Genomic DNA, 11,658 nt, shown 5'->3' with positions numbered 1-11,658 from the left:
GAAAATTATTTTTACACATTTAGATCCTCTTATAAATCATTTATCTGAGCAACTGATCGAATTTATATGTTTAAATTAATCGATTAGGAAAGGTGTCGAAATAACGAATTCCAATCGAGTGTTATCGATGCTAGCTAAGGTCACTTGCCCATACTGGCATTTGCTGGTAGAGTTGCGGATCGTTGTTGCACTGATAAATATGGCTTCAAGGTGGATCTCGTAGATTCTCTGAAATATATATATATATATATACATATATATATATCATTATTAATGAAATTCAACATTTGAAGATTTATTAATATTGTATTTTTCAAGAAACATCACGAATATAAGACTAATACAAAAAAAAAAAAAAAAAAAAAAAAAAAAAACACGAATAAAAGCTTCAAAAGCAAAATAGCAGTTTTTATATATAAGAGATAGTAGAAATGTCAAAGCCCCATTTTGATAAGAAAAAGCATTTGTAATTTTATCGTAATTTTGTTGATTTATACTTATATTTACAAAGTTTACTTTTAAAATTTTTGGATCTTATTTTATAATATTTAAATAAAAAATTTTTTACTACATAATTTGATATTAAAAGTAAACTTTATATATATAAATTCAAGCCTAATATCTGCCGTGCATGATATGAAATATATTTTATCATTCTATATATCGTAATTATTACCATGCAAGTTTTGAAAAAATCTATTTATATTCACTTATTATGACATAAAAATGATTTCGATTTATGAAAGAAACAGATATTCGATTACTAAAAATTTCGAACGATTGATCGATTATGATTCTTTGTTAGATTGTTATAAAATTATTTATGTATAGTAAAATATTGTTAGATTATTATAAAAAGAAAATATAAATAAAATTATAATGAATATTATAAAATATATTTCTATGTTAATTTTAATGCATATTTTTGATCTTATTTGTTGCTAACGATGAACAAATTAAGACAATATCATATATTTAATTATTGGAAAATATATTTGCTATTTTAAGATTATAAAAAAGTCATAAAGTAAACAAATAATCATTTTCATTTCAATAAAGTGAAAAAATATAATATTTAAGCACATGCAAATAATAATCTAAATTGATTAACAATGTTCCATTCTAATTATAAACAAAATCAAACAAAAGTCAAGCAATTCAACGTTCATTAATAAGAATCAAAAAATATTAACTCGATCTATCGAACGATATTTATGATTTTATTACTTTATATTTATATATATTTATAATTTTGATATATTTATATGAAATAAAGCAAATATGTTAATATTTAAATTTTTCAGAATATGAAAATGAATACACAACACGTTTAAGCTTAAATATTTTTGAAATATACTTCTAAATTTATATATATATATATATATATATATAAAGGCGATCTAAAGCATAACTAATAATAGTATTTCATTATATAATTTTCCATTTCTATAAGTAGAATGCACTTACGGAACACTACCAATGGTGTCTTTTTCATGATTGATGAAAAACCGAAAGATTCTTTGTAAAAATATGAGAGTGCAAGAAAAATCAAACGACTCTAACCTCGCTACACCCAATCATGCGATGCCACAATATAAGAGAGCTACTTAGTCTCCAGTTACGTTGAGTCGCACGGCTACGCTACCTTGGCGAGACACGCTGTCCCGTACCATCGACGTGCGAGTTCGCCTTGTAGCCACATTTTTGTACACGTCTAGACAGTCTTGCGACCCAATATTTTTGTTCATCAGGACTACCAGCCAAAATTAATAGTTCGCGAGCGCTATTTGGATCATAATGTAATTTACACGGTGCTATGGCATCCTCCTTTTTGTCCAAATGCTCCTTATGTACTTTTATACGACATCCTATATACAAATATAATAATTTGATATTAAAGTATTAAAGTGAAAATTAATAAAAATTAATATTAAGTATAAAAATTTAATGATTTTAATCATTTTTAATATTTATAAGTTTTATAAACGTTGATCATATATACTTTCAATTCATATCATTATAATTTATATTACAGTAAAATGAAATAAAATTCAAACAATGCATTCAATGTTAGAAAAAAACGGATAAAAATAACATATAAAAATTCATTAAACGAAATATTTTTTATTTTATTTCATACTTACGTCGACACTCGAGAGCTGGCGGTGGTCGAAACATATGCCATAGTTGTTTTGAGCATACCTCACAAGTAGTTGGCATGTGATACGATATTGATACAAATTCATGACCTTTTAATGATTGCGTGCCTGGTTTGTCAGTAAGTTGTGGCAATTCCACTCCAGGCAGTGTATTTCCTTCATCACCAGGACGTCTTGCTTCGCCTTCGCCAGCATATAATAACTATAAACAAAAAAAAAAAAGGAATGTAATTGTATATATTAAATGTGCAATATATAAATCTAATTAGTGTAAATATAATTATTAAATATTTTATTTACTTGAAAAATCCTCGGAATATCTTTGGCATCGGCTCGGATGACATCACCTTGCGTAACAGATCTAACGTGGAAGACTTTATTTAAATCCAATATCAATACTGGATCAGCATTTAATTTATCATTTTCGCTATTATAAAATATTATTTTCTTTGAAGAGACGACAACGTATTGTTTCTTCCATCCGTGCCTTTTAATATTCTGTTTATTTGGCACATTTAACCAACCTTCTAATCGCATGGTTCCATGTTCTGATAAAACAGAATCCTCTCCGTCGTTTTCTACAGACGAAACACTAGCTGTTTCTGAATTGAGTGAAGCAATCTTCATTTGTAAGGTTTCTATTTCAGAATCTTTTGAGTCAAGTTCCATTTGCAATCTCAATTTTGCTTGATTTTCTTCCACCAATTGAGCCTAAAAAATATAATAAAATTGATAAATAATACCATTACAATAAACTAATTAAAAATGTTAATAAATAATAATAATAATTAATAATAAATATTAAAAATAATACAAATATTTGTGCAAAATTGAAAATATATGATATTCCACTTACTTGTAAATCTTGTAAATCTTTTTGCCATTTAGCTGCCAATTGTCCATATTTCTCTCTTTCCTGAGTAAGCTCCTGTTGCAAACGCCTACAATCTTTTTCCTTCTTTCTTAAATCTGCTGCAGATGCTTTATTCTTAGATTTACCGCTTGAAGATAAATCTTTTCTATTCATAATCTCTGCTAATTTATTAACTGCTTGTTGTTTCAATAGTTGTTCAGTTTTTAATTTACTGCTGAGTTTTTCTATTTCCTCTGCATTAGATTGTGCCTTAGAAAGTTGATCTTGCAATTCTTTAAACCGTTTATTTAAATCTTCTTTTTCTTTGAGATATTGATCAACATTTTTCTTGAGTTCACTTTCACTATCTTTAAGCCGATTTATAATTTGTTCTTTTGCATTTAATTCTTGATGATGTTTAGTTACTCCATCTTTATATTCTAATTCTTTCATCGTTCGTTCTTTTTCGAGATCTGCAACAGTTTCTTCAGCTATTGATCTTGCCAAAGCTTCACTATCTCCTCTTGCTAGAGATAACTGTAATTGATGTACCAAAGAACTACGTTCTTCCTCCAATTCTTGCTGTAATCGTATTTTTTCATCAAGTTCCTCTCGAAGTTCTTGAGTTTGTGTTTTATAAAGTGTCTGAAAATAATCAATAAAAATTTATAATAATTACATTGAAAAAAAATAATAACAATAATTTATATTGCATGTGAATTCACCGAAAAGTAAGCTTCTGCTTCTAATTGTTCTTGTAATTCTTTAGTTTGTAATTGATCTACATTTCTTTGAGTTTTTAAATGATGTAATTCCTCTTCTATTTGTCGTTTCGCTTCCCTTAATTGAGCAACTTCACCGACTAATTGCTGTTCCCTAGCACGTAAACGTCCTGCTTCGGATGATTGCTGAGCCAAGTCAGTCTGCAGAACGTTTCTTTTTTGCTGTTCTTGTTCAACCTGACCCTGTAGCACTTTTACTTTTTCCATCTCTTGCCTGTGCTCACCCTCTAGTTTCTGTAATCGTTGTTGTATCTGCCGATAATCCACAGAAAGCATAGAAGTTTGTCTTTCCTTTTCTTGTGCAAGCAATTCAGCACGTTGTCTTCCACTTTTCTCTTCATTTAATTTTGCTTGTAATGCTGTTAATTTTACATTAATTGTATAAACACATTAAACAATAAGTAAATGAATTTAAATATAATAATATACATACTTAAATATAATAAATATCATCGAGAGCAAACATTCCAAAATTTTTAAAATTGCAATTAATAATAAAATAGATTAAGCATAAAACAAAATAATTATATTTATATATATTTATAGATATAGTTAAGATGTAAGTAAATATAAATACAATGTAATTTTCGATAATTGAAATTTTTAAAACATGCATATTAATTAATTGATCAAATTGCAATTCAATGTAATATTAATATATAATAGTATAAATAATATTAATAGTATATGCAGTATATGTAGCATTAATATATAATATATATTATTAAATATATTATATATTATTAATATATTATTATATATTAATATATATTTTATATATAGAAAAAATAAAATTAAAAAAATAAAAATAAAATTTAAATAGTTTAATAGTTTAATAATATTTCTTTCATTCTGATAGATGTTTATCAGATAAAAATATAAAACTTTTAAAAAATAATATTGAAGTTAAATAAAGAATGAATAAAATTACCCTTGACAACTTCTAAATTAGCTTCTTCTTTGGATAATATACGTGAACGTTCTGTTTCTTGATGAGCTACAACTTCCTGATTGTATCTAGCTTGAGCAGCTTTCAATTCAAGGGTTAAGCTTGCAGCTTCTTTTTCCAATGCTGAAATTTTTTCAGTTAATTGTCTGTTATCCATGATTGCTTTTTCCTCTTTTTCTCGGCTGTGTTCAAGTTCGAGATGAAGAGCAGAGAGACGACTTTCTAATTCAGCAGTTAGCGATGATGCTTGTGATCGAGAACTACGTTCTTTCGACAATTGTCCCTATAGAATTATATATTAGAAGATAATTTTATCATTAAAATATAATTATTTTTTTTTAAATATAAAAACTTACTTGTAATGTAACCACTTCCTGTTGTAAATTGTCTCGTTGCGCTTGTAATTGTGCTCTTGCCACTTGTAATTCATTTGCCATTTGTTCTGCAGCTTGACGAGCGACAGTAATTTCCGTAGCTTGTTTCCGTAATCTTGTAACTGTTTCCGTTTCTCTTTCTAATTTCGATTGCATTTCTTTAATTTGTTTTTCTAAACTAGTTACACGTTCAGAAGTTTGTTGTGAATTACTTGCATCGCGTGCTCTTTTTGTCTGTTCTTCATCAAACTTCTTTTTCAATTCTACAAATAATGATTCTGCTTTTCTACGTGATTCAATTTCATGTTCTACCCTACGTTGTGCTTCTTTATAATTATGTCTTAACAAAGTTAATTCTTTGTCAGCTCTACCTATTTCTTCACGTAATTCAGTTTCTCGACGTGTCATAACTTCCAATTGTGTTGTCAAAGCTTTTTGCCTTGATTCTAAAGATTCTACTTGCCTTTTTTCTTTATCCAATAAATTTTCTAATTGAGAAATTTTTATATCGTCGCTTGTACCATTATTGATATGATTTTCTAATCCATCTACTGATTCTTTCCCATTAAAAGCTAATAATTGATAATCTCCTGAATATGTAAAACCAATAAAAGGTAAATGATTTCCCGAAAATGCTTTTGGTACTGGAAAACTTTCTTCTGGTCCATCTTCTTTATCAACATCTTCAAAATTGCTAGTATCATCATCACCAGAAAGTTCTGGCACGACAGGAGGCACACATTCTCGTAAATTTTCAAATGTCCATTGATCGTTTTTAAAGAATAAATGATTTTTTATTTCTTCCACACCATTTCTGCCCAAACGTTTAGTTCTATCCGTAAGGAAACCACATATCAAATTCTTGGCAGAGTGAGAGATATCAACTTCTTGCGGAAAATGTAATGAATTTCTATGATCCATGATTTTTGAATATGTTCCAACTAATGAATCTGCATAAAATGGAGTATCACCAACAAGCATTTCATACAAAAATACACCAACTGACCACCAATCGCATTCTCTTCCATATACACCTTCACCACCTTGAGATTGAAGTACTTCAGGTGATATATAATCAGGTGTACCTACTGCAGTATCAGATCGAACAAGACCATCCTAAAAAACATATGATTGAATATTTTTATATGTTACTTTTATATGTTTTTATTTAAATTTGATAATAAATATTACAGAAAATATACATACAACATCCATTCTCATACAAGTGCCAAAATCTGCAAGTTTTAAGTGACCATGCTTATCAAGTAACATATTATCTGGTTTTACATCTCTATGAACAAATCCCATAAGATGTATTGCATCTAATGCAAGCACCACTTCTGCGCAATAAAATTTTGCCCATTTTTCTGGTACATCATAATTTGACATTAAATTCACTAAATCACCACCTGGCATGTAATCCATTACCATATATAGATATTTTTGATCTTGAAATGCAAAATGAAGTTGAACTATCCACTGTGAATTGGCATGTGCCATTATATCACGTTCTTCCCAAAAAAATGCTGAATCTGATCGTTTGATCTAAAATACATAAAAACAAAATGTAATATATATATAGAAAGATCAACCTATTTATAATATAATTGATATATTTTTTACCATTTCAAATTTACTGAGTAATTTCATAGCATATACTTTTTGTGTAGATTTATGTCGCACTAACTGTACTTCCCCAAATGCCCCACGACCTATTACTTTTATTAAAGTGAAATCATCTGTACGCATTCGCATTTTACAAATATCTTGAGCTACTGAGTCATCTGAAAATATATTTGTTAATTTTAATTTACTATAATTTTACTATTTTACTATTATTAAATTTTGAAAAATTAATATAAATAATAATATGGCATTATTAATATATAATCAAGTACATTAATATTTTTTAAAATATTTTAAATGAAAAAAAATTAATTATATTACTTCATTATTTTAATATAATTTATTTTTTAATGATAAAATTCTTAAATTTTTAGAAATATAAGCTTTATAATAAAATAATAAAATATCTAGTATATTTAATACAATGTTATTTAATATAAATATTATTTTATAATAATAAAAAAATTAAATACTTACATCTATTCATATATGCTTCTATATTTTTCATACGTTTAACGCTGGGGTGATCACAATCTGCCACCAGGGCTTGGACTGTATCCAATAAGCAATCAATATTTGTAATGCTTCTTGGATCTTTTATACGTTCTTCCAGCACCCTCAGGCGCCTGCGCCTGTCTTCATCTCGTATTACATCCATTTCTTCTATTACAAGCTAAGAATAATTTCCTTCAAAAATGTAGTTTTCTTTTTGATGCATCAAAAACAATGTAAAACAAAAAGCTACATGTAATATGAGCAAAAATTATGCACTGTAGCAATATTAAATGGGCAGTCCATGTTTCCTAAAATAATAAAACAATACTGATATATTCTTTTTAAAAATATTTAGATATAAATGATAACATGTAATTATTGTTCTTATAAAGATTTATAAAGATTATAAATACTATAAACTTATTATATAAATATCTAAACATAATTATCAATAATTTAATATAATTTTTGGAATAATTCAATAATAAATTTATAATATTATGTCTTATATATTATATCTTATATATAAGCAATTATGCATTAATATATATATATATATATATATATTAAACTATATATATTAGTAAAATCAAAATTATAATATTATAAAATTAAACAAATATCTTATATTAAAATGACACAAAGTAAAAATTTAATAAAATATCACTTTCAGACATAACTTTAAAAAAAAATAAAAAAATTAAATAATACACATTTATATTTAAAATGCATAAAAATTTATGGAAAAATACTACAAAATACAATATATGATGACTCAACATAATTTATATACAACAAAACATTATTTATTAAGAAATAGTGATTATATCGAATGATTTATAAAAAATAAATATTCAATTATTTGTAAAAATAATATTTTTTAAATTAACATTTATTTTTTTCATTAACGCAAACAAAATTTTTTATGTTCATCTTATTATTTTCGCGAAGAAATTTTTATAATATAAATGCAAATTGTAAAATTTACTAAACAACTTGATATTTTCTTTTCAATATTTTAATGAAAAATAAAAAATTCATGAAGTGACAATTCGAAGAAGTCTGTCAAGAAGCTTGTAGAGGTAAGGTGGATCTCATGCAGGTACTTCTGAATCCGTCATAAAAGATTTTCTAAATATTCCGTGTTTTTCATCATCGATTAATTAATGTCAGAAGAAAATTCATTCTAACGTACCTAATATCACGAATACCGTGTCCAGTACTTCGTCTAATTGAATAAAAATACTATAAAATACATTATTTTTCTACGTAAATTGGTCGCGATTGCACACAGCTGAGCCGTGCATGCGCCATTGGAAAAACTCACAACGGTCATCAAATGAAAATTCGCAGAAAACTTAAAATAATTCAATTCATTTTTTGATCCACACACGATGATCCTCAATTTTTATTTAGAAAAATTAATAGATTCAAATTTTCACATTATTTAATTTGAAAATAAATTAATATTTTTGATGAGATTTTTGGTTATTTGCACTGTTCTTGACACCATTTAAATGTTCGTTGTTTCAAAATTGACAACATAAATATTACCCTTCCTTCATACATATATATTTATTTGAATCAAATAAAACTCAAAAAGTTTCACGTATTATCCAAAACTATATTAAAAATCATTGAGATGGAGCATCAACGACTTCGGAAAAACGATATAATGGATTAAAAGCATAACTAAGATGGCGTAGTATTCGACGCACTAAGTAAGATACAGGTTTTTGCACTTGTGCTATCTACTTATAATCTAGAATTTCTATAGTTAATCTGAAAACCGTTCTCAGAATTGCAATTCTGAATAAATTACATGATTTAAGACTATATAATGCATTATACAGTTCTGTAATATGGAAAAATACTTAGTTTTCCCGCGCGTATTTTGATGTACATTGAATAGTTTTACGAATTTTTTTAGCACTGTTTATATCATATTTTATATTTATAGCGATAATACATAAATAGATAGGTATGTATAATAATTAAGCTTATTATATTAAAGTATTGCTTTTTTTTTTAATATTTAAGTCTTTTCTTATAACTTGTTTTTCTTTTATTTTTTTCTATTCTTATCTTTATTATTACAGTTTCATCAACGCATAATTGCGTGATTTCTATTTAATCTTATACTCTGAATTGTGCAGAGATGGATCTGCCCTGTGATTGGCAGATCAACAAACAAAAACTTTTAGAACGTACTCAATATTTATTAGAAACAGGACAATGGTCTGACTGCAAATTTGTAGTTGGTCAAGAACCCCATCAACAAACATTAAAAGGACATAAATTATTTTTAGCTATGTCTAGTCCTGTTTTTGAAGCTATGTTTTTTGGGGGTATGGCAGAAAAAAATGATTTGATATCTATTGAAGATGTTCAACCAGAAGCTTTTAAAGCTCTATTGGAATACATATATACAGATCGAGTTGATTTAAATTCTTTTGAACTAGCCTGTGAATTATGTTATTGTGCCAAAAAATACATGCTTCCTCCTTTGATAAAAGAATGTACAAAATATCTATGTTCTGATGTGTCTCCAAAAACAGCTTGCAGAGCATATGAATTTGCTAGATTATTTGATGAACGTACATTGATGGAAAAGTGTCTTGAAATTATTTGCACAAGGACAAATGAAGTTTTAAGAGAACCTAATTGGGAAGAAGTTGAATTAGAAACACTATTAACAGTGTTAGAACAAGAAGATTTACAAATAAACTCTGAAGTGGAATTATTTATTGCAGTGGAACGTTGGGCAAAAGCTGAATGCACAAGAAAATCTCTTGATCCTAATGATGGAAAGTCTTTAAAGTCAGTAATTGGTAATGCATTATCAAAAATTAGATTTTTAAGTTTAAGTGCTCAGGAATTTGCAGAAGGGCCAGGAATGTCACCATTGCTTACTCAAGATGAAACTTTTGCAATACTCATGAATACATTATGTACTGGGAATAAAGCACCTATGCCTGAAGGATTTTCAACTAATTCACATAGTAGAATTAATATATGCAAACCTCCAATTACACATATAACTTGTTCACTTGTAAGTTGAATAAATATTGTATAACATAATTTTTGAATTTTCAGTACCTTTCATAAAATTATATTTTGTAGAGGTCAGTTAATCCATGTTATAAACCAGTTGATCCATATTTTAAATCATTTATGCCACACTATTGGTCTTCATATGATCAACCTGTATCTATCAATGAAGCTGAATCTAGTGGTACATTATCAAATGCATTGCCAATAATGGAAGCAAGAAAGGATGCTGAAAATTTATCTATGAATAATTCATCTCCTGTTGTAATTGAAAGTGCTATGAGAGAATTAACAAAACAATATTGCTTAAGATCTTTACCTCGAAATAGTATTATAACAAAATGTGTTAATACAAATGTATTAGAATGTTCTGTAACATTTAGTGTAGACAAAAATATTTGGGTATTGGGTGTGCAAGTACCTACACAAGTAAGTTAAGTAATATTAAAGATACATAATATTTAGGTTTTATATTAAATGCCATATATTTTTATTACAGATTAACGACAATATTTATCGTATTGATAGCGTTTCATATACCGAAGTTTTATATGCTCATCTTCTCGATTCAGATAATACTCGGTTAACTTATACCCATTTTTCTACGAAAGTAAAAATGAATACTCTTGTGGAAATTACGTTTAATCGAGCTGTTTATATTTTAAAGAATAGGGTATAGATTAAAATAATTATTTTAAATTATTGTAAAATGAAAATTTTTTAATTATTTTTTAATTCTAGGTTTATCGAGTTGGAGTAGTATTTAATGCACGTGGCAAGTATCCAATAGGAGTTTGTACCCAAAATATGACCTGTGATTCTGTATCCTTTTCATTCCGTGTTGGTAATAGTACAGATAATGTACGAGATGGTCTCATTCGATCTATAGTTTTTACACATCATGATACCAATAATATGTAATACCAATAATAAAAATGGCTTACATAAAAAAATGAATTTAAATACGTATTTTAAATTTTAATGATGAAATAGTATATGTTATTCTGTTTTATACTTCTGATGTATTATTATATTTTTTAAATTATGTCGGTGCTATCATTAAAAACTGTACAAAAGTATATTCATTGGTTCTAGTTATAGAATTTAATTTGTATAAAACAATTCTTTTAATTTGTATAAATGTTAAATGTTAACGTTTTTATTATATAAAAAAAAGTCTGACTTTAAAAATTGAAATTTTTAATTAATAGATTATACATTAATATGTTTTTGTTTATTTTAAAATTACTTTTGTTGTATTAATCAAGTTATAATTTTTAAGAAATTGTTATTGTACAAAATGTTATAAAAAAATAATTGAAAATTGAAGTAAAGATATGGCTATATTAATAATATATAAAACGTCATT

General features: G+C 26.6%; 2 protein-coding genes across 4 annotated transcripts in view; one reads left to right on the top strand and one right to left on the bottom strand.

Moving 5' to 3' along the window:
* Positions 1-8,915, bottom strand: part of ROCK2 (Rho-associated, coiled-coil containing protein kinase 2) — a 12,798-nt gene extending 3,883 nt beyond the window's left edge. Inside the window, exons 1-12 of one of the 3 annotated variants that reach the window (XR_001112393.3) lie at positions 8,434-8,915; positions 7,221-7,546; positions 6,741-6,901; positions 6,324-6,662; positions 5,100-6,233; positions 4,726-5,026; positions 3,738-4,153; positions 3,016-3,657; positions 2,460-2,870; positions 2,145-2,361; positions 1,564-1,868; positions 1-228 (exon numbers count right to left, since the gene is read on the bottom strand). The exon at positions 1-228 is cut by the window's left edge and continues 3,883 nt beyond it. Coding sequence is in view for 2 of the 3 variants with exons in the window: in XM_003695482.4 (XP_003695530.1) it covers positions 141-228; positions 1,646-1,868; positions 2,145-2,361; positions 2,460-2,870; positions 3,016-3,657; positions 3,738-4,153; positions 4,726-5,026; positions 5,100-6,233; positions 6,324-6,662; positions 6,741-6,901; positions 7,221-7,401 (4,113 nt within the window). In the remaining variant the exon portion in view is untranslated. The remainder of the gene's footprint in view (positions 229-1,563; positions 1,869-2,144; positions 2,362-2,459; positions 2,871-3,015; positions 3,658-3,737; positions 4,154-4,725; positions 5,027-5,099; positions 6,234-6,323; positions 6,663-6,740; positions 6,902-7,220; positions 7,547-8,433) is intronic. The other 2 variants (XM_003695482.4, XM_012489016.3) reach the window with 2 other exon arrangements.
* Positions 8,908-11,368, top strand: LOC100871862 (uncharacterized). Its single transcript, XM_031917803.2, has 5 exons — positions 8,908-9,219; positions 9,338-10,290; positions 10,362-10,718; positions 10,789-10,962; positions 11,031-11,368. Exons 2-5 carry the CDS (start codon positions 9,397-9,399, stop codon positions 11,208-11,210), a joined length of 1,605 nt encoding a protein of 534 aa, XP_031773663.1. The 5' UTR covers positions 8,908-9,219; positions 9,338-9,396; the 3' UTR covers positions 11,211-11,368.
* The last annotated feature ends 290 nt before the right edge of the window (positions 11,369-11,658 follow it).

The sequence above is a fragment of the Apis florea genome, unplaced genomic scaffold, assembly GCF_048593485.1.
Source record: "Apis florea isolate Af1SG1 unplaced genomic scaffold, ASM4859348v1 contig_3367_pilon, whole genome shotgun sequence".
NCBI lineage: Eukaryota > Metazoa > Arthropoda > Insecta > Hymenoptera > Apidae > Apis > Apis florea.
Note: the sequence above shows the minus strand (reverse complement) of the source record. Positions and strands in the feature narration are given on the sequence as shown.